The sequence below is a fragment of the Monodelphis domestica genome, chromosome 5, assembly GCF_027887165.1.
Source record: "Monodelphis domestica isolate mMonDom1 chromosome 5, mMonDom1.pri, whole genome shotgun sequence".
In the NCBI taxonomy this organism is placed as follows: domain Eukaryota; kingdom Metazoa; phylum Chordata; class Mammalia; order Didelphimorphia; family Didelphidae; genus Monodelphis; species Monodelphis domestica.
In genome coordinates this window covers 113292255-113315842 of record NC_077231.1, presented here as the reverse complement: position 1 = coordinate 113315842, position 23588 = coordinate 113292255, and the positions used below count along the sequence as shown (strand labels likewise).

The 23588-nt window shown below is 40.1% G+C and overlaps 2 protein-coding genes across 5 annotated transcripts in view; one reads left to right on the top strand and one right to left on the bottom strand.

The window, feature by feature from the left end:
• RHNO1 (RAD9-HUS1-RAD1 interacting nuclear orphan 1) overlaps window positions 1–23588 on the bottom strand; it is a 28527-nt gene that overhangs the window by 4694 nt on the left and 245 nt on the right. The window lies entirely within an intron of this gene.
• Window positions 2–23237, top strand: FOXM1 (forkhead box M1). 4 transcript variants are annotated; one of them, XM_056799112.1, is made up of 9 exons: window positions 2–285; window positions 3101–3652; window positions 4296–4447; window positions 13278–13469; window positions 15888–16016; window positions 16517–16561; window positions 17246–17315; window positions 17522–17697; window positions 21159–23237. In XM_056799112.1, the coding sequence occupies exons 2-9, from the start codon at window positions 3142–3144 to the stop codon at window positions 22191–22193; spliced, it is 2310 nt and encodes a 769-aa protein (XP_056655090.1). In that variant the 5' UTR covers window positions 2–285; window positions 3101–3141; the 3' UTR covers window positions 22194–23237. The 4 variants fall into 4 exon arrangements, with proteins under 4 accessions (XP_056655090.1, XP_056655089.1, XP_056655092.1 ...); XM_056799111.1 differs by having other exon boundaries at window positions 33–285; window positions 17243–17315; XM_056799114.1 differs by lacking the exon at window positions 16517–16561 and having other exon boundaries at window positions 57–285.

The following is a 23588-nucleotide window of genomic DNA, read 5'->3' as shown; positions in this document are numbered from 1 at the left end:
CGTGACCGGCAACGTTCCGCCGGCGCCAATTTCAAACCGCGGAACAAACTGAAAGCCCCCCCCTTACCCCCTCCTCCCCCTCCCCTAGCCTGGGACTTTCCCCTCCCCCCTCCCGACGACCCCACCCCTCCCCCCCGCGGCCGGGGACTTGGCTGACCCGGCCCCTAGAGGCCCGGGGCCTGCTCCTGGACCCTGGCTCGGCCCCCGCGGGCTGAGGCTGAGGGGACACTCGGCCCGGGAGGTCTGCCCTGGGGCATTGGTGGAGGCAGCGGCAGCGGTGCTGAGGTGAGAGAGCCTTGGAGGTACCTAGGGTGGGGGGGTGACTCCGCTCCCGAAAGGGATAGGGGCTCCGCTGTCGCCCTCTTAAATTGGGCCCCCGCGGGTCCCCAACTCCCGGTCCTCCCCGGAGATTTGGGTCAGGCTGCCCTTGGCACACTTGGGACAGGCGCGGGGAACCCGGGAGGCAGCTCTGATCTCGGGCTGGAGCTTGGATCCCAGCCCTGCACCGGCATCTGGGCCCCTACCTCCGTGACCTTCTCAGGGAAATGAATGACCCCAAGGAGGCACCCCCAGGTGGGGCAGCCCGGCCTGACACCGCGCCTAGAGGGCAGCCGGCTCTCCCGGCCACATCAGGCCCAGGCCTAGCTTCTAGAGGGGTAGGCTCAGTGACCCAAAGAGGTCACTTACAGCTCCAAATATGTGATTCCAGGAACCCCACCAGGCCTCCCTTGCTGGTTGTTCTGTGGTCTCTTTGGGTAAATGTAAGTAAGGATCGAAGGTGTTCTAGAAAGGACCCAAGATGTTGAAACCTCATAGCATTTTGTGTTCTTAGACCCCGTATTACTATTATTTGCGTAAGTGTATTATTAGGTTTTATTTTCCTTGAGGGCAACGTCTAGATTTTGTTCCTCCTTTTATATATTCCATTCCAGGTTCAACACTGAGCTATAGGTGTTGTCAAATACCATGGGTTAGGAGTGGAAGGGAGCATTAAGACTTAAATTTGAGAAAGGACATTTTGAGAAGAAACAGTCTGATAGTTGGGAGGGAGGGAAATTAAGAGAGAGAAAGAAAAGGTCAAATTGGAGGAACCTGAAAGAAATGAGAATTTAAGTACAAGAATTAAAAGGTAAGAAGAGCTCAAGGGGAAGTCTGTGTCAGCTTGTCAAATGACAATGAGGTTAATAGTTGTGATTTCCCAAATTGTATAGGTCTCTAGACCTAGGATAAAGAATTCTTCTGATTCCCCAGATAATATCTCCTAATAGGATGACTTACATTTGAAGAATGAGTCTTCACACTTAAGTATCTGAAGGTCCCAACCCCAAAATTTGTTTTTACCAGTCCTGCTTCCCCAACTTTACACAAACACCATAGCATGATGGAAAAAAATCAGAGACCTGAGTTCTAGTCTTGACATTGCCACTAACTTGTAGAAATTGAGAGAATCATTTCTCTACCTTATTTTCCTCATATTTAAGATGAAGCTTAATAGCTACCCTTGTAAGTATGTTCTACAAATTAAAATAGATGTTAGATACTTAAAAAAATTTTTTTGACACTTTACAAATGTTTATTTAGTACTAGCATTATTATGATAGCCAAAAGGAACCCCAGAGATTAGCCCTCTCATTTTATAGATGAAGCAGCTGAGATTCAGAGAAGTTCTGATCAGAATATATCTGAAGCATTGCGTTTGCTTCAAAGCGCTTTTTTTAGGTAGGAAGCCTCAGAGTATCTATTCTATGGTGAACCAGAATGGTGAAGAATATTGAAATATTTGGAACACAAGGATCAGTGAAGAATTGAGTATGTTATGATTAGTTGGGAGAAGAGAAGACTTGGGAGCACATGATTATATTTGAAGGATTGTCATGTAGAAGAGAGATTAGACTGTGTTTTGACTTCAGAAAGCAGAGCTGAGCATAATTGGCAGAAGTTGCAAAGAGGCATATTTAGACCCAGGAAAAACTTATTAACATAAACTTTAAGGGATGGTAGATACCTCACTGGAGATCTACAAATAAAAACTGGAAGACCTAGTGTCTATTATGTTATTAGATTAGGTATAGTTTAGATTAGATGGCCTCTGAGGTTGTTATTTTCCTGAGGTTATATAATGAAGGAATAGCAGAAACAATTCAAATCCACCTCCTCTGACTCCAAATCTACCATATTTCCACTGTGCCAAACTGCAATAAATAAGAATCTATATTTTTTCCCCTTTGATTCTGATTTGAAACAAAGTTATTTTAACACCCTTAATCTGAATTTTCTATTACCCTAGTATTGTACCAAGAAAATGTGCCCACCAGAAGCAGCAAGGCATAGTAGAAACATTGCTGGCTTTGGAATCAGAAAGACCTAGGTTTGCTCATTTTGCCATTAAAAGTGGCTTAGTCATAGATGGAGCTTAAGTCCCATTTTTCATTTGCTTCAGTGATCCACTTCTTACTACTAGATTGAATGTTCTTGAAGACCAGAACTTTATTTTGTTCCCCCCCCCTCAGAAAATGTATTAATATAATATATTTCTGTTTGGAAAGAAAGATTTATTTAGTTGCTAAGCAACTTCTAGTTTACATTCAATAATAATTATAAAGTAAGACACCAAATTTCATGGCAAAGGAAAACTTAAGATACAGAGAGTATAGTCTTAAAGTCTTTGATTTGTCAACCAGAAAAATATGAATATTGATGTCAATTATGTCCTAGGAGAAATATCTTCCAGAAACCAATTATTCTCTTTCTAGCCACTCCCTGTAAGAGTAGATTAAACAAGAAGACATACTTTTTGGTCACCATAGGGATAAGGACTAAGCATATATATATATAATAGTTTAGAGAATTTCTGGATGAGGAAACCTTTATAATTAATGGCCTTGATTACCTAGAGCACTGAGAGATTAAGTAACTTGTCCAAAATTACACAGCCAATATGTGACAGAGGTAGGACTTGAAGCCAGGTTTTGTGCCAAACTCTTGCCACTGAAGCATAGCAATTCTTTCAGTTCATTCAAATTGATCAAGATTGGCTCCTTTCTGTATACTTTTTTCTCAGTCTCACAATTCATGTCAAACTTCCTCTTGCTCTTTATAGGTTCTATTCTTGTTTTCAATGGAGAGCGATTGCACAGATTCATGATGAAAACTAGCCCCCGTCGGCCCTTGATTCTCAAGAGGCGGAAGCTCCCCCTTCCTATTCGTGATGCCACAGGTGACGGAACAAAGGAAGAGCCCAAAGGGACTCCTTCTCAACAGGAGTCAGGCCAAATACAGGCCTCCAAGGAGATGGCAGAACCTGATCTTCAGAAGTTTCCAACAGGCATCAAGATCATCAACCATCCCACCATGCCAAATACCCAAGTGGTGGCAGTTCCCACCAACACAGATATACAGAGCATCATTGCAGCCCTGACTGCCAAAGGGAAAGAGAGTGGCAGCAGTGGGCCTAACAAATTCATCCTTATCAGTAGTGGGCGGGCCCCTGCCCAGCTTCCAGGATCCCAGCCCTCAAACCAAGGAGATGAAGTGGCTAAGAGGGCAGAGGCAGTAGCTGAGAGCACGGGACTAAAACCTACGACTAGAGATGTGACCCTATCCAGACCACTAGGAGCCCATTCCAGCCGGGGATGGGAACTGGAGGGCTGTGGTATGTGATCTATAAAGCATAGGGATGGGGAGGCTTGGCATACCTTATAAAAACCTTACTAGGGAAAATGGAACAATGAGAATCTATTTTTGGTGACAGGAGTTTTGTTTACATTACTATATATTTCATTCCTAGGTTGTATCATATCTACCATAAAACTAATAGAAATAATCTTTTCTTTAGTCTTATAACCTTGGTTCTCATTAAATGGGTTCTGAGCCTGGGAATAATATTCAGCTTTTCCATATCCCTTTCTTAATTTGATAAAGGACTTTTGGTTCACTTTTCCTTCTGTTGACCTTGCAAAGAGGATAGGATTAGTCTTAGTTTATGATGAAAGAAATTGAAGTATAGGGACAGAAAGTAACTTATCTTGGGTGAGTGGCTTTTTGGTAAGGTTAAATTGCCTGATTTTCAGAACTTTGAAGATCAGGGTGGCTTAGGTAAAGATCCAAGTTGAACTGTGCTTCTGAATTTCCCCCCAAAATCTAGAATGGAACAAAGCAACTTGGAGGGCCATCTTAGATTCACAGACTCCCACATTCCAAAATACTGAAAGCTATAAAATTATTCTTTAACTTCCTGTTTGGACAAAGTTTCTGACAAGCAGGTAAATAGGGTCCTTGATTTGTTTCTTTGATAGCTGGAAATGAGGCAACAGGCTGCATTCTGGATGATAGCCTGACCAACATTCAGTGGTTAGGAAAGATGAGTTCTGATGGACTGGGTTCCTGCAGCATCAAGCAAGAAATAGAGGAGAAGGAGAATCGACATCTGGAGCAAAATCAAGTCAAGGTGAGTTTTCTTAAGAGTAATGTGGGTAGGAAGGGTCAGTCAAGATCATTTCAGAGTTCCCAAGAAAGGAAAGTGACTTGAGTGATTATCTATCACAGAATCTCCTAGTTCCGGTTCAGTTTCCACTACTCCTATGAAGAATAATTAGCGGCAGTTCTATTTCCTCTTGAGACACTGCTACCCCCATTCCATGCATGAAATTGGAAAACCATTAGTAAATAGTGCGTTGGTAAGTGTAAATCATTAAATTGGAAGGTTCTCTATTCCAGTGATCCATATGATCCATCCAGTGCATGAGTCCTGTCTAAAATAGCCTCAACAAGTGATCATTCAGTATCTGTTTCAACACTGTAGAAGAGAGGACTCATTACTTCATAAGATCGTTCAAGGGTATCACCATTCCTCTAGTTGTCAAGGTTCAAAATCTCAGTTCCCTCTCACCCCACTATGTCCAGTCTTAGCAATTCTACCTTTTCAATGTCACACATTTTTCCCCTTATTTCCACTCATACTAGAACCCCTTCAGTCTAGGCTTCATCATCACCTCTCCCCTCTCTTGTATGTCTCACACACAACTGCCAAAGTAATATTCTTAAGGTAAAGGTCTGACCATGTCATTCCTGGCACCTGACTGCTTTCAGGAAAAGATTCAAACTCCTCTGTAGCATTGAAAACTTCCCAATGTGGCCATGGCTATCTCTTCTAGATTGATGACACATTATGCCCCACTTATACATATTGGAGTACAGCCAAATAGGCCCCTTGCCATTATAGAACTCATGCCATCTTCCAGCTACATGCTTTACCATGTTGGAATGTCTCTTTCCCTTTTCTTCTGCATCTTGAAACCCTAGCTCCCATCAAGGTGCAGCTTAAGCACTATTTGACACCAGATTCTCCCAGTTCTTGGTATTTCTTTGCCAAATCACCATGTATTTATTTTGAAAATAACCTATATTTTTTACTCATCTATGGACAAATGGCAGGGACTTTCTCAATTTTGGGTACTAGTCCATAGCAAAGTTCCTAGCACATATTAAGTGCTTTGTTTGTTGCTCCTATTCTTCAATACCTGTAATTGTTAGGAAATTTTTCCTTCTTCCAAACTGAAATCTGCCTACTAGTCATTTCAATTAAGTAAGTTTTTTTTTTTTTAAGAAAAGGCAGCATAACAGGTTTTGACAAAACATAAAACTTGAAATTCATATGATAGAGAGAGAGCAGGTGGTAGCTGTTTATCTTACTAAATCACTACACAGGATAGCAAAAGGGGTGAGAGATGTGGAGGGGGGAGGGAAAGTAGAAGTGGGGGGTTTATCAGCAATAGAGTTGAGCTGTTGAAACTGTGCCAACTATTATTTTTTTGTTGAGAATATGTGAAGATTTGTTGTTTCTGTTGTAATGATGACTAGACTTTCATTGTGTTGCATATTTCTACAAATAGCCCTTCAATATAACAGTCAATTCAAGCTCTTTGGAATTTAGGTCATTGTGAACCCTTGATAAAACCTGTTTAAAAATTCTCCAAATCCATTGGAAAACAAGATGGAATAAAGTCAGACATCAACAAATAGGATTAAATTGCCCTAGTTGTCCTGTAGATAAGACACCAAGTGGCTTGTCCAATATGACATTGAAAAGATCTACTTTGAAAAGGTAGAAGTTAAGAATAAGAGTTGGTCAACAAGCATTTCTTAAGTACCCTGTAGTATAAGGCATCATGTAAGTGTAAATGTAAGGCACTGGAGGGTATAAGGATAAAACAAAAAAATAGTCCCTTCCTTGGAAGAGCTTCTGCTTAGAGGATACAATGTTTAAACAGATAAAATAAATACATTATAATTTGAATCAAGATAACAGCTCTAAGAATTAAGTGGATCTGAAAAGGTTTCCTATTGGAGATGCTACCTGACTTGGCTTGGAAGAAGCTAAGAATTCTAAGAGGAGGAGGTCCAGATGAAGATCATTCCATTTTCTATCTGTTGATTCTAATTCTGTACTTTGGAGCAACTTTTATATACCAAGTATAATCTCTCTTTGGCATAAAAACCCATCAAATATTTAAAATGTCGAGGTACTGGATACCCTAGCAGACAGATATGGGTATGTTTGTACAACTGGCAAACAGTTGAGTACATGGAAGCTCTTCACTTGCTAGGCAAGTTCTCTTTTCTGAATACTAGTGTCCCAGTTTACCAGCTTCTTTTTTTTTAACATTATTTTATTTTGTCATTTCCAAACATTATTCATTGGAAACAAAGATCATTTTCTTCCCCACCCCCCCACCCCCCACCTCTCTCATAGCAGGCGCATGATTCCACTGAGTATCACATGTATTCTTGACTCGAACCAATTTCCGTGTTGTTGGTATTTGCTCTAGAGTGTTCATTTAGAGTCTCTCTTCAGTCATATCCCCTCAGCTCCTGTAGTCAAGCAGTTGCTTTTCATTGGTGTTTTTATTCCCACAGTTTGTCCTCTGCTTATGGATAGTGTTTTTTAGATCACTGCAGATTGTTCAGGGGCATTGCATTGACACTAATGGAGATACCAGCCTCTTTTTGAATCCCACAAAGATGCTACCAGTGGTAGTGTTTGGCTGGCACTCTCTTTGCGAAATGGCAAAATTATCCTTCAAAATTCAATAAAATTAAACCATTTAGGGAAGGAGGAGACCTAGACTTCCCAAGGTACTTTGTTGTGAGACATCTAATTACCTTTCTCACAATCAAACCTCTGAAAATTTGTACTCCACCACCATGGGATAATGGGCCTAGCTCCATCACAAACTGCCCTCATCTGTTACAGTACTTTTCATTACAAGCATCACTTCTTGGCCTTTTGGCTAAGATCATGTGTAGTACAGTACATTACAAGTAGCTTCTAAACCCAAACCACTTGAATTGCTGAGATACATCTATAGCTATCAAGCTCCACACCTCTAGAGACCTCTCTCCATGAGGATATTGATCCTTTATTTGATATTTTCTATTTCTGATCATTCAGACAATCATTATTCCATCCAACTGGACATCATTTTCCACAGCCTAAACTTGCCCATCTTGTCAACAAGGATATCATGAAAGACTTTGTCAGAGTTTCTGGATGAAATCATAGACCTACCAGTCTAGTAACCCTAACAAGGAAATGGAAGTTAGTGAGGCCTGATTGGTTCTTAGTGAAGTCATGCTGGCCCCTTTTCTACACATTCATTTAATAATACATTCTATCAGGCTCAGAATTTCAAGAATAAATACCAACTAGAATTTTGCTGTATATCAGCATTAAGTTCACCAATATTTAGGACACTTATCTGTCACCAGGTTTATATCACCGTTCTTGTTCTTCAAGGTTACATAGTGATCACAACAGTGGCCCAGGAATTAAATCTGTGGATAAATTATACCCTACTTTTGTAGGAAATTTAGACTTTAAGTTGCTAGTTGTTTTCTATAGACTCAGCTATCTTTGACTTCAGATCCTTTTTACTAGTATTTATTTTACCTTTGCCAACTTGAAAATAATTGTCTTTAATAGAAAATATTTAAGTGTTGGTAGAATCTTTTTTTTTTTTAATTATTTTATCTAGTCAATTTAGAACATTTTTCCTTGGTTACAAGAATCATATTCTTTCTCTCTCCTCTCCCCCACCCCTTCCTGTAGCCGATGCACAATTCCACTGGGTTTTACATGTGTCCTTGATCAAAACCTATTTCTATGTTGTTAATGTTTGCACTAGGGTGATCATTTAGAGTCTACATCCCCAATCATATCCCCATTGACCCATGTATTCAAACAGTTGTTTTTCTTCTGTGTTTCTACTCCCACAGTTTTTCCTCTGGGTGTGGATAGTGTTCTTTCTCGTAATCCCTCCAAGTTGTTCTGGATCACTGCATTGCTACTAATAGAGAAAAGTCCATTACATTCGATTGTAAGGTGTTGGTAGAATCTTGATGTTGGATGTTATCTAGTCCAACTTCCACCTGAAGCATAAGTCTTGCACATAATTTCTGGTCAATGTTTATACATTTTCTTCTTCAAAAACACCAAGGACAGCATATTACTTTTTAAGACCTACTAGCCTGTTTTGAGGTAGCTGCAATTGATAGAAGCTTCTCCTTACCTTGAACTACATTTGGACTCATTGTAATTTGGTCCTGGTTCTGCACCTTAGGATCAAGCAGAATAAATCTAATCTTACTAAGTCGTAGGCCTTCTCCAAAATTTCCAGCTTAAACATCTTTATTTCTTTGAATCAATCTTTGAATGAATTACTGGTTTCATATACTTTCACCAATGTAGTTGCCTTCCAGCTTGTCAACATCCTTTCTAAAAAATATGACATCCTCTCCTCATTCCCCAAACTATAGATATTGTGATCTGACCAGAGCAGAAATTCCTTGTCCTTCAAGTACTTAAGCTTAATGCTATCTAAGATCATATTAGTTTCTTTTGGCCTTCTCATCACACTATTGATTTTTATTTGGCTTTAGAGTTCACTAAATCCCCTGGCTTATTTTTACTTCCCTTATGGGGAAATGAGGTGGCACAATGGATACAGTGCCAGTCCTGGAGTCAGGAATACCTGATTTCAAATCAAGCCCAATTGTTATTTAAGTAAGTCACTTAACCTCTGCCTTAGTTTCCTTATCTGTAAAATTAGGATAATAGCAGCTCCCTTGCTGAGTTGTTGTGAATCAAATAACAACTGTATATTGCTTAGCAAAATTATTAGCACATAGTAAACACCGTATAAATGTTAACCATTATTATTAGCTATTATCCTATATTTCCCATTCTCTAATTGTGTACTTAACTTTTAGAATCCCAGTACAATACTTTTACACTTATTCTCATTAAACTTCATCCTTTGGAAAGTTGGCCTACTATTCTAACTTGTCAGGATCTTTTTGGTTTCTTATTCTATTTTTCCAACATAATAACTTTTCTCCCTGGTAACATTGATTTTCAGGTTTAATACATATACTATCTTTATCTTTGGTCAGAAAATTGAATAAGATAAATACCTGTCAGACTCTAGTATTCAGCATTTCAATAATTTGATATTCAATTTCTCTCTGTATATACAACTTTCTTTTATTTTTATTAACATGGAAAAACACTTCCATATTGGTCATTATTGTAAGAACATACCCATAGAAAACCAAAACTCCAAAATAAAACCATAAATACACTGATGTGAAAGACAGTATGCTTTGAATCTGTATCCATCCAGCTCCAACAGTTCTTTCTCTGGAGATGGATAGCATTCCCTGTTATATGTCTTTTAGGATTGTCCCAGATCTAGATATTTAATTTTCATTTCATTCCAGTATTCAAGTTGACATCATTCCAGTAATCAAGATTACAATTGGCAGTTCAAACAATTGTGAACCCACCTAATTGCACTGTTATCTGAGCCATATTTTACCTTTTTACATATAGCCTGAAAAACTGTCTTGAAAGACTTTGTATACCATACCAGGTATAATGTGTCATCAACATCACCTCAATCTACAGTTTAGAAGCCTTGCCAAAAATTTAAAAATTCTTAAGAGGCTCATAATAATCACTACTTTACTTTTTAAAAAAAATCTTTATAGGCTAAAAAATTAAAATAAAATTAAAATCTTCATAGGCCAAGAATCTACCATTTCTTTTTGCCCATCTCAATCACATCTTTTCTCAGAGATCATGAGCAATGACCCAACATTCATTCCCAAGTCTTTCAATATGCTGAAATATAATTTTGCTTCTGCCAGATAATTTAGGGTCTATGAGAATAGTTAGATGCTCTCTTGCTATCTTAAGTAACTTGGATTTCAGTTTCCTACTAACCATTTTTTCCCTATTCCCTGCCATCTGAAGATCATTCTTAATAAAGAATATAGAAGCAAAATAAAAGTTTCTTTTCTTCTTTGTGTCATCTATTATAACCTCATCTCCTTAAACAGTGTTCCTATTTCTTACATGTTTTTCTTTTTTGCTTCTAAAAACATTTTTGTTGTCCTTAATATTTATTGTAAACCTCAGTTGATACTGGATTTTAGCTGAATATATATATATATATATATATATATATACACACACACACACACACAGAATTTGCAATCTCTTTGTATTAATCCTGTTACCTACCCTGATGCCATCTCTTTTTAAAATCATTCTTTTTAAAATCTGATCTCATAACTGAATTCTCTCTCCATATTAATTTTTTTAGTTTCTATCATCCACTTTCTTCTTCATCAGAATCATTTATATTTTTGTCACCAGAATTTTATTCTAGAGTCTTTCATTCTTCTTGGGCTCTGGAATCTTTCCTAACTTTTCTCTAAATCTGTGTTTTTCTAATAGATTAAGCTATGTCCAAGGATTGTACAAGTGTCTAAAATGACTGTTCTTTTTAAATGTCTTGTATTTATGAAAATTGATTTCTTTTCACAAGCATTTACTATTCCTCCCTCCAAACCCTCATTCTTTTGAAAACCTAAAAAGAACAAAACTACTGAAATATATTCATAATTCAGCAAAATAAATTCCTACATGGCCATGTTAAAAAAAATGTGTGTTTCTTTTTCATTTTAAATTCGTCACTTCTCTGGCACGACTTGGGTGGCATGATTCATCTTAGGTTCTCTTCACTCATCATTGCATTAATCATAGTACTAAAGTCTTTCAAGATTGTCTCTATAATGTCATCATTGTATAAATTATTCTAGCAACTCATTTAACTTCATTAGTTCCAAGAGTCTTTCACAGTTTCCTCTGTCGTCCATTTTGTCATTTCTTATGATACAATAATATGCTATTATATTCATACCACAATTCTTTAACCAATCCCCAATAGATAGGGACAAAATTACTTCTTTCCAAATTCTTATTTATATTTCTTCCTTATTATTCAAAATCGGGTCTAGAATAATGGGACCATGATACAGTTTCCTTTTGTCATTTTTTTTCCCAGTTTCTGGGAGGTCATAGAATTTCAGCGTTAGAACTGGAAGGAACCTTACAGATCATCTAGTTTCAATCATCTCATTTTATAGTTGAGGAAACTAAGGCATAAAAAAATTAAGTGACTTCTCTTAACATTGTTCAGATAATTAATGTTAGAGATGGGATTTGAACCAGGGTTTTCTGACTCCTAATATAGTATTCTTTTTTCTGTACCTGCTGCTTCCCCATTGAAAATGAAATTGTTCTCAGGGAAGTAAAAATTTATCAACTTCTCAACTTTTAGTAAAGTCAACATTTGCCTGAGCTACTAGAGTGAACCATTATTTTAATTTGTTATTTGTATTTAAAACTTACTATCTTTTTTGCCCATCTGGTTTCAATATCATTTCTGTGATAAAAAGCAGAGTCTTTTATAGCATGTAGCAGTGATGGCAAACCTATGGTAGGGGTGCCAAAGATGGCATGCAGAGTGCTCTCTGTGAGCACATGGTCACCGTCCCCCTCTTCACTGTACCTGAGGACATTTTTTCATATCACCTGACCCTCTACCCAGAAGCCCAATGGTAGCACTTTCTCCCTTCCCTGTGTGTGTTGGGGTGGGGGGTGGCTGGCATGCTGTCTCCAAAGGGTTCATCATCACTGGCATATAGCAATTGGCACTCCAAATTTGAGTTCCAACTTAATAAAACATTCAAAACTTAAATCTTTCCAGTATCACAAGAATATGATTTGATTATTGTTTCTCCTTCCATTGAAATAAATTGCAGTCCCTTGAACCATAGTAATTAATTGGCCTTCAAGAATTATATTTCCAAAACATCAATCACTCTGTGCCAACTTGGCAATGAGTTTTTTGAAATCATTTAGATTGGTTCTCAGAAGATTGTAAAGAATTATCAGAACTCACATTCTGTAGGCAACTCCATGCCACTATCAAGTATCAGTAGAACTTCTGTGAATTCTTAAATCATTTCTGGAGAATTTTTTCCAACGCATGAGAGCTATATAAACTCATTAATAAAACTAGCAGAGTACAAAGGGAATGAATATTTCCCTTGTGGAATAGCATTTGGGGCTTTGCTGCCACACCAAGAAATGCTTTATTTCTTTAAAATAAATTTTATTGTGCAAAAAAGAACCCTATTGGTCAATGAATTATATTCAACTTCACCATATATTAAATAATAGCACCTTTGTGTCTCAGCCAAGCATTAGGTTTTACATCTGAGGAGACATTTTAGAACATATTATATATGACTATGAAGATAGAAAGATGATGGAAATGTTTCTCTCTTCCCTGAGTGATGGTTGTATTATTTAAGAGCAGAATGTTTTACTGTATTTTATTAGCTCAAGAAGAGTAAAACTTATTATTTAGGATATAAATATGTAAAAAATGTTATGAAAAGATATATACATATGCACACTAGAAAAAATACTAGTGGCAAAGTGAATTATTTATGAATTAAATACCAGTGTTGTATTTGAAGTCAGAAGTTCAAATCTCAACCCTGCAATTTACTACTTGTGTGACCTTGGACAAGTTACTTTATTTAGGACTCAGTGTTACATCTCTAAAATTTCTTCCAGTTCTAAATCTGTGGTCCTAAGAATAATCTAGACTGACTTAATTAAGCCAGTCCAGTGGTCTGATGTGAGAGACTTTCATGAGTAAGAGGGAAAAAAAAATCTCTGATACTATATAGGGCAGGTCCCTCAGTAGGATGTACATGAGCATATTTTCTCTAAGTGTCATCCTTTGGGTAAGAGGGTTTTTCCAAGAGATGTGCTCTTAGTGGGCAGCTTTTATGACTGGTTCCTTCCCTCTTTTTCCTTTTTTGTCCTATTCTTCCTTTGGCTTCCTTGCTATTCTCAGGTTGAAGAACCTCCAGCTGCATCAACCTCCTGGCAGGATTCTGTGTCTGAAAGACCACCTTATTCCTACATGGCCATGATCCAGTTTGCCATCAACAGCACTGAACGGAAACGCATGACCTTGAAAGACATCTACACATGGATCGAGGATCACTTTCCCTACTTTAAGCACATCGCCAAACCGGGCTGGAAGGTCTCTATAATGTCTCTATAACAACCAGGGTCCAGGTGACCGAATCCCCACTATCTGGTGTCATGGAAGAACAATTGAATACAGACGAGACTAGAACTAAAAATAAATGCATCTGATATTTGGATGTGTAACTTCCAATAAACCCTAGGCAAAATAACCAAGAAATTACCTATCCGGATGTTCCTACTTATAATACCATGATACTTTGTTGTTCAGTTCAGCATAGAAAGTGATTCACAATTCCACTTTGGCCTTGTTCAGTAGAAAATACTCTTTGTATACCACTTGATGTCATGCCTTAATATAACTTGCACTGAAGTCATCTCTTTGATCATTGAATTTCATACTTTATATCTTTAGAACATCTTTACAAGTTTCCATAGTTCCTAATAACACTTTCAGAATCAATGTAGAATGATATGTTCTAAATAACCTAGCTGTTGTTCAAGTTGCAATTAGGGTGGCTTCGGTGGGTGATGAGTTCCCTTTCCTATGTATTTGTAGAATTGGCAACCTTTTTAAAAATGATGTGCTGAGGTTCTGACCCCTTCGGAGAAGGTGATGGCAGGGAGTAGGGCATAGTGCTATGCATTCCTTAGACTGTCAGACTCTGATTTGGTAGAGAATATTTGGTTCCTGATGCAGGAACCTCTCCGGGGCCAGAAACCCTGTCCTAGGAACTGTAGGGAGGGTAAAAGAGTGTAGGACTAGGCACCTGCAACCCTCCTCTAGGTACTCAATGCTGGCAATCTCTGTGGGTAACAGTCTTGACTGTTCTTTGACCTCTACTTTAATTGACCTGAAATTTCACAGAAGAAGGTATTCTTATTTTCAGTGTCATTTGTGTTGATAAATCCCACCTCGGCCAGTGCCCTTGTCCTTCTTATACCTTTTGTGTCTTGATGCGCTGTTCGAGCTGTCAATCCTTTGTCTTCTGTTCTTGCTGCATGAATCTTTCTTTTCTGACCAGCCTTGCCTTCCATTTGCTGCACGAGTAATTATCATCAAACATATTGTTGCTGCTTTATTTCATTTATTTTTACATTTGTTGAATGTGTATATAAGGACTGACCCTCATTTTATACATGAGAAAACTGTAGCACACAGGTCTTATTCTAGCTCTGTCAATCAAGCATTTTTTCAGCACCCTCTGTATGTCAGGTGCTGTGATTGGCTCTGGGTAGATAAACATCTTCCCTAAATGAGTGTACATTCTAGTGGGGAAATTACGTATGCATCTGCCGGGTATCCCTAAAGTCCAAATACTCTTTTAAGTCCTGGAAGCTTAATAGCATATTGTAGTTTCCCTCAATTTTTAGTTTTAGATAAACAAAACCTAAAATTACACTAAGACTTTGGGGGCATCCTGTATAAGTATATACAAAATAAACAAGGGAGGGAAGGTACTTGCCACTGAAGGAATCAAGAAAAGCCCCATATAGAAAGTAACCCTTGACCTGAACTTTGAAGGAAACTAGCTAAAATGCAGTCAGTGACAAAACCAAAATGGCTGAGGTGAGATGCAAGAAAATGAGGAAAGATTTTTGACTTGAGGCCCTGAGGTTCTAATCCCACCTCTGCCATTTTCTACCCCTCTGATTTTTGACAAATCATTCTGGTCCTCTGGGATTGGACAACCTCTTAAGGTCCCTTCCAACTTTAAGTCCTTTTTGGTCTGGATTTGTAATTTCATTGTTTGAGGAAAATTGCCCTGTGGCTGGGCAACTTTTAGTTTTTAGAGAGTTGCTTGGGGCACTGAGTGGTTAAGTGATTTGCCCGAGGTCACATAACCAGTATGTGTCAGAAGTGAGAATACTATACCACACTGCTTCTTGGTATATGAACTATAATTCTTAGTTCTCAAATCACTGCTTTTAGGATATCACTAATTTCAAGCTTTCTCCTTGACTAAGAAAACTTCTTTTTTCTTTTTCTTAAATTCTTACTTTCTGTCTTAGAAACAACTCTTAAGAAAGAAGGGCAAAGGCTAGGTATTTGAGGTTAAGTGAGTTGTCCAAGGTCACAATAGCTAGGAAATACTGAGGGTAAATTTGAACTCAAGATTCTCCCAACTACAGACCTGGTGCTCTGTCTACCTCCTTGACTAATTTCTACACAAGCTTCTCTTGACATTAATTGTTGCATTGCTCCAAAACTGATTTCTCCTGCTCCCTAACAACTACCCAGACTTATCATTGATCACTAGCCTAAAAAATGGGGCCCACTTAATATCCTTGCTGAGCCTGGAGACATTGAAGTAGAATTTTTGGACAAAAAATGCAATTAGCCAAAGAGATTTAATGGAGCCCCAAAAGAGGGTTTACAAAGAAGAAAGTTGAGGTAACTAGGTACCATTCTCCAAAGAGTCAAAAGTCATGCTTCTAAAACTGAGATCTGAATGTCTTCATCTCGTTTCAGAATTCCATCCGCCATAATCTTTCTCTACATGACATGTTTGTTCGGGAGACATCTGCCAATGGCAAGGTCTCCTTTTGGACCATCCACCCTGATGCCAATCGCTACTTGACACTGGACCAGGTGTTTAAGGTGAGCATCCTGGTATCCAGCGGATGGCTATCAGGGATCATTCTTAGGCTTAGAAACCCCTTCAGAATTGAGGGTGACAGTACCCATGAGAAACTATCATTTTGTTCTCCTTTGATCAGCCAGATATCAATTTGTACAGAGAATATAATGTATAATTAGGTACAGTTGAAAAATAGGGGATAAGATTTTGGAGGATGGGAGGAGGAATCCAGCCAAAAAAACTTTTAGAGGTACCAAAAAAGAAAATTTTGTTTTTTAACTCATTTTAAACTGGAGACCTAAGATGTCATTTATGATTCATCAACACTAAGGGGTTCTTTGTTGAAAGAAACAGTTGTTTCCGGGGTACAGCCATGTTCATACCTAAAGCCCTTCAAGGAATATTTTATGAAAATGTTCTTCAGTATGTCAGGATTATGTTTCTTCCCATACTGGTGAAATTGACCAAATTGGTTGGTAACTTCAATCTTATTTCTTTCCCAATGCCTTGCTGCCTCCAGCCACTGGACCCAGGGTCTCCACCATCGTCTGAGCACTTGGAATCAGTAAGATTCTCTCTCTCCAGCTCGGGGCTTGGCCTTGTTCTCCTTTTGCTGCTCAGCATAACTTCAGTGGACAGGGACAAGATGGTCAAGGAAGGGCAGGCAATCCCAGGGCCATATGACTGCTGGTCCTAGACACAGACCACCCCAAGGCTATCGTAGACATGAGAGGACTGAGTTGCTTCACCATTACTATCTCAGGACTCCCCCAGACACATGCCTCTCTAGGGGTCACAACTACTTCCCTTTCCCTTCCCACAGGCAACAGCAAGGTGTTCAGCAGAGTACAGCATGCCAGGAGAACAGTGCCACAGACTTGGCATGGAATAGCAGCAATGTAAATGACATGAGTCTCGAAAGGAGCTATTTTCACCCACATTTCTTTTCCTTTGCTCTTCTTTTCAACTTATATAGCCATACAGTCTAGCTTCCCAGGGGAGACACCATGGGCATAGTTGGGGGCACTGTTCTGGTATTCTTGGTCACTATGCTGCTCACCCTTCCCACAGACAGGCCATGGAGGCAGGACCCATGACGATCCCCTTGGATCAGCTTTTTCTTCCTTTATGGCTATCAGGTGGCAGAGAGACAGCACTGTTCCAGAGCAGAGCAGCTGGTGGGGTTTGCCTCTCATCTCCCACACTTTTCTAAACTAGGCTTCTTTCTCTTCCTTATTTTGACAAGCAGCAACAGAAGCGGCCTATCCCGGACCTCCGCCGAAACCTGGGCATCAAAGCTGAGCTCCCCTTGAGTGCACGTAAGTTTGTGAGAAGAACTCGTAAGCTTAGCTTTTGTTCAGGTACAAGTCCAAAAGAAATCAGGACTCTTAGGTTAAGTTCTCAGTTTCTATCTTTGGGGAAAGGATCTGAGCTTGATCTAGGGAAAGTAGGTAAACTTCTGGGATTGAAAAAGGGGAGGAAGTCTGGCCGCAAATGCTCTTGACCTTATCCTATCCTCTCTTAGGACGGAAGATGAAGCCGCTACTCCCAAGGGTCAACTCATATCTAGTACCAATTCAGTTCCCGGTGAACCAATCCCTGGTGCTACAGCCTTCGGTGAAGGTGCCATTACCCCTGGCTGCCTCTCTCATGAGTTCAGAGCTTGTCCGTCATAGCAAGCGGGTGCGCATTGCCCCCAAGGTGAGTAGTGTCCTTTCTCCTGTAAGGAAATACTCATCTAGTCAGTCAACAAAGATTTACATATAATTTCATTATGCTAGGTTCTGTAGAAGATACAAAACTGAATATAGCCTGATCCTTCTCATTAGAAAGATAAAACAGTTATGAAAAAATCACATTCTGAATTATGTTATAATTAAGTTCTATAACAAAGAGATGGGGGGAAAGTGCTTTAGGAATTAAATGGAAAAATTTACTTATAGCTGGGAAGGATTATTAAAGTTGCAAGCAGGTGGCCTTTGAGTTAATTGTCCTTAAAGGGGGAGGGGGGGCAGGATGGATCTCAGAACAAACTAAACAAAGAAGCAAAAAAATGCAACAACATTTAAGAAAACGATAATAATTCATTTTGTCAGGAATGATGTTTGTCAAGGGAAATAGGTTGGAAAAGTAAGTTTGGGAACATTATGTAGGTCTTCATATATGTTAAGAAATTTGAGCTTAATTTTGTTGACAGTAGAGAGCCGTCAAAAGATGACCTGCAAGAGAGTAAAGTGATTAGAACTATGCTTTAGGAAGGAAGCACATGCTAGTGGTCTATAAACTAGATTAGAGGCAGTAGAAACCAAAAGTGAAGAAACAGATGACATTATTGTATGTTATAACTTAAGAACTTGAAATGGATATCAATGTTGAGGAAAAGGATAAATGCAAGAAACATTTCTAATGCAGAATCAATGGGACTTATCAGTTATAGAGGCAAAAGAGAAAGAAGTCTATATTAGGGGGAAATTATGGTACTATTACGAGAAATAGGAGTTTCTAAGGAAGAGTTTGGCCTGGGATGTGTCAAGTCGGTATTGGATGAAATATCCAGGTAGAGAATTCCAAAAGAGATTGGAAATACTGGCTTGGACTCTGAGAACAGAATTGGGACTAATGATAAAGATTTGGCAACTACAAAGAAGTAATTAGTTACATGGATGAGATGACAAGAGGAAATTTTAAAAGACCAGAAGATGTGTGATGATAGAATCTTAGTGAATTCTGCATTTGCTTGGGAGAGGAGAATAAAAACCAACAAAGGGGAAATGTTGATCAACCAGAAGAACAGAAGAGCTAGAAGAGAGATCATGACACAGGATCAAAGAGGAGAGAATTTCAAGGATGCGAGGAAACTAATAATGTCTGGGAATGCCTAGAGCTCAAGGACTGACTGAGAAAAGGGCCTTGGGGGAGAGATTGGTTTCATTGAGCCATTTCCATCCAAAGACCAGACAATAGTAGGAATGGAGGTGTGTGGAAGTGAAAAAATGTCTTTGCAGTCATTTTTGTCAGGGTTTGGGCTAATTTTTTTCAGTAGAGAAGAGTGAGATGTGATGTGAGGGGGGAAAAAGGAATTCCTAAACTGGTTACAGAAAAAAGACCATAGATCGTGTCGTTAGGAGGTCATGGGAGAACTCTGAAGAGGCAGTTTCAGGATGGTTGTGGGAGCACAAGCCCAATTATGAAAGTTCAATTGGAGAGTGAAAATACATTGAGCGCCAGTTTTATGCATTGCTCTAGACTCTAATCTTGAATACAAAGTCAGTAAGCATTTATGAAGACCCCTTCTATGTGCCAGGCACTGTGCTAAGTGCTGAGGATACAGAGAGACAAAAGACAGTCCCTGCCCATGAAGAACTCACATTGACAATACACAATCAAATTATATATACAAGGTAAACAAGAATTATGTTAAAGTACTAGAATGAAAGAATGAAAAGGGGAGGTTTCAGCTGAGACTTAAGGAAGCCAGGAGACAGAGATGGGCAGGGGTAGTCTTCCTGACATGGAGGAGAGCCAGTGAAAATGCCCAGAGATATGGATATCTTGTTCAGAGAACAACTGGGAGGCCAATGTTGCTTGATGGAAAAGTACATAGTGGAAGTGTAATATGTAAGAAGCCTGGAAAGCTAAAGGAGGAGTCCAAGTTATGAAGAGCTTTGAATATTAAACAGGATTTTATATTTAAGCCTAGAAGTGATAGCCACCATAGTTTATAGAATAGGTGAGGTGACACGGTTGGAACCAAACCTTAGGAAAATCTCTTTGACAACTGCATGGAGGATGGACTGGAGTGGGGAGAGATTTGTTAACAGGCTCTTTACAGAAGAAGGCCTGTGCCAAGGTGATGGCAGTATCAGAGGAAAGAAGACATATGCGAGAGGTGGCAAAGGTAAAACTGACAGGCCTTGGCACATGATTGGATATGGAGAGGATGGGGAGGGCTGGGAGGTAGTGAGGACCTGAAATGGACATCTAGGTTTTGAGTCTGGGGAACTGGGAAGATGGCAATGTCCTCAGTAACAATAGGAAAGTATAGAAGGGGACAATTTGAGGGAAGACAATGAATTCCAAACTAAAGCTTAGCAGAACACAATTGGAAGTATGATAAGGGGGTCAGGGACTCAGAAAAGGACAGTATTGAGTTGAACTGGGTAACCAAGGGTTCAAGATGGGGAAAGGATGACCTGGGATAAAACTAAGAGGGGTTAAGGGAGTAGTGGTCACAGTGTAATTGAAGAGCAGAGCTTGGTAAAGCAAGGAAGAAAATCAATAGATTGTGATCAGATTAAAAGAACTTTAGAATTCATAAATATGGAGGTGGTGCATTTGTGAGTGACAGCAAGATCAAAAGTATGACCAGTTGCATGTGACTGAGGTCATGAGAAATGAGCAGGTTGAGGAACTGAGAAATTAAAGGTTGGGGGGTGGGGAGAACTCAATACACATGTTGATGTCCCTTAATGTGTAGGGCAGGGGTTGGGAAGAAGAAAAAGATTGTGAACCAATTACTGTATCAATTGAGGAAGGAAGGGGAATGACCTAGACTTCTATAGTCAGCAATTAATGGGATAGTTGACATTTGTCAACTTTAAGGTTAAAGCATGCTTTAAATACATTATAGCATTTGATCCTCAAAATAATTCTTTGAAGTAGATCTTATTATCTTTGTAGATAAGGAAACCTGAGATCTGGAAAACCAAAGCGACTTGCTCCATATCACAGGGAAGTAAATAGCAAAACTAGGACAGCGAGTAACGAGTAAATAACAAATCTACAGTATCTATTCTTCAAGTGACATTCTTTGATGCTATGAATTTTTCTCCTGGAGAAAAGTTCTCAGAATGATTTTGAACATAAATGTGATTATTATCTGGGGGGATTAGGAATCTCTGAGAACCTTTAAAAAACTTAAAGTATGGGAGGAGAGATTTAACTTAGACAAAGAGAACCAGCTTCTCAGCCAAAAAGGTTTTATAGATCTTGAGAATGGGTAACCATGGGTAAAAGAATCTCCTTCCCAGAAGCTTTGTAATAACCGGCTAGTTTTCCATATACCCAAGTTTCTGCAGAAGTAATTTAAGTTCTGCTAAGAGGCAGAGGATTGACTATGACCCCAAAACATCCCTCTCACTATTTCTGTGTTCTGCCTTCAGGTGCTGCTAGCTGATGAGGGACTATCTCCCTTTTCCACTTCTGGATCATTGAAAGAGGAAAGAACCCTACCTGGGGAAGGACTGTCTCCTTTGTTTCGGGCTCAGTCTGTCAAAGAAGAAGATCTCCAGCCCATGGAAGAATTATCCCAGTTCACAAGACCCATCAAAGTAGAGAGCCCACCACTGGAAGAGTGGCCCTCACCCTTTCCCGTGGTCAAGGAGGAAGTGCCACACCCTTGGCAGGACCCTTCCCTTCTCCCTTCCCCAAGACCCAAGAAGACCTTCACAGGACTCAAGTCCCCACCAAGGGGTGTCTCTGACATGCTGGTGATTAAACGAAGGGAAAGGAGGGAGATGAGTCGATCCAGAAGGAAACAGCACCTTATCCCACCTTGCTTGGAAGAGCCAGAACTTTTGTTCCCAGAGGTCCCTGGACCCTCTAGGCAAAACACAGACCTCTCCTTCCTCCCAGAGGCACCAGAGCCCACCTCCCAACTCAGCCATTCTCAGGATGAAGGAGGTCCCTTTAAAACACCAATCAAGGAGATGTTATGCAAGCTACCCATTTCCTCCACCCCGAGCAAAGCTGTCCTCCCTATGACCCCAGACCCATGGAGGCTTACACCCCCAAACAAGGAGGCAGGGCTTGATTTCAGCCCAGTGCGTACTCCCCAGGGATCTTTCACTCTCCTGCCAGATTCCATGGGGCTTCTGGATCTCAGCACTACCCCACTGAAGAATGTTCCTCTCTTTGAGTCACCCCAGGAGCTTCTTAATCCAGAGTCACTTGACCTGGTCTCTGACCCTTTCAACAGCTCTCCCACTTCAGATCCTGAAGCCCCCAAGCCTGGTTCCCCTGAGATGCATGTCTCCAGCCTTTCTGCCAACCGTTCCCTGACTGAAGGCCTGGTTCTGGACACAATGAATGACAGCCTCAGCAAGATCCTGTTGGACATCAGTTTTCCTGGCTTGGAGGAGGATCCCCTGGGCCCTGACAATATTAGTTGGTCTCAGTTTATCCCTGAGTTACGGTAGAGCCCAACCTTCCCGACTAGTCCAAGTTTGACAAGTAGTTGGGTGGTCTAACGGTTAGACCATTTCACACACACTGTGTGAAGGCAGCAGGGCTGACAGTGGCTGGTGAACCCGTCTGCTTCTCTTAGCTCTTTCTCCCAATTAGGTCAAGGTAGCCAGTCATGTCCTAGCTGTTTCCTGATCCAGCAGACTACAAGCTGGTCTGTTGGATGGTCATTGCCCATCCTGGAGAAGTCTGGCCTCTTCACCTCCATCCCCAGCCTGACCTCCTCACCAAGCACTAATGGGTGGGAACAGTAACACAAAGGCTAAAAATTGCAGGAGGGGTTCCCAGCCTTATTTGCATCTAGAAGCCTCTCTCCTCGACTTTCCCTACTCTCCTCTCAGTGGCCCTTTGAGGCCAGGTGGTCATTGTAAATAGTGTATATTCTCCAAATTATCCTCTAATTATTAACATAACTTTATTTCCTTAGATCAGTATCGTGGGGTTGCCAGTGGGTGGGTAGGGCAACATGGGGTTTTTGTTTGTTTCCATGGCTTGCTTTTGGTCTTCTCTGGGAGACTAGAGCCTCAGGTTCAGGACTCAAGGGTTTCTCCAGGTCAGGAATGCACCTCTCAAGGTTTCTTAACCCACCATGTATCCTCAATAGGAGATCTGTGTGCCCTACACTGGCCTTCTTACAGTAGCTCTCCTGAGGACTGGGGGGTTCTTAGCAAAATGAAGGAGAGCCACAACACTGCTGCAGATTGTCCTTGTAATGGGATCAGTTCCCCAGAGCCAAATAGGAGGAGACATCACTAGAGTATTTCTTCTAGGATTCCAAATTTTGCCAAGCAGTCCTGTAGAAGGGAGAGTTTGGCTAAAGGATGGGTGGGATGGGGGGTGATCATAAGGTCACCCTGACTTATGCTGGGATCCCCTCCATTTGCACTTCAGCTTTTATAACCAATCTACCCCATAAGCCAGAGTTTCATTTATGTTATGTACTTGGTAACTACCAACTCAATAAAGGCCGGGGTGGAGATGTTGGGTTTTGTGAAATATTTGGTGTCCCGAGACTGTTCTCTGAGTTCTAAGGAAGATATGAGTCATATGATGGGTTGGGAGCTCAGGGGGACAAGAGAAGATAAATATGGTACTGAACTTTGGGAAGAAGAAAGAAGGGAGAAACCTGGAAGTGTTCTAAAGAGGAATAATCCTGTGTTTAAAAAGAGGGCAAGACAAACTACCCCAATAAGGATTTAGCTCTCAACTGACTCCTGTCTCCCTGCTCACAATTTCTCTCTTAAACTTTTTCTATCTTGGTTCTGTAGAATTCTTCACTTTTAATATTTAAGGCAATTGACTAGGCTGAAATCCTTTCTTCCGGCTTTCCCTACCCACATTTTTATTTG

Excerpts from the sequence above, each read along its gene's own strand:
- FOXM1 (XM_056799111.1), top strand. The coding sequence starts at position 3,142 with ATGATGAAAACTAGCCCCCGTCGGCCCTTGATTCTCAAGAGGCGGAAG. Across the intron at positions 3,653-4,295 it reads ATGGGAACTGGAGGGCTGTG|CTGGAAATGAGGCAACAGGC; the intron begins GTATGTGATCTA and ends TTTCTTTGATAG. Across the intron at positions 16,562-17,242 it reads CGTCTGAGCACTTGGAATCA|CAGCAACAGAAGCGGCCTAT; the intron begins GTAAGATTCTCT and ends TATTTTGACAAG.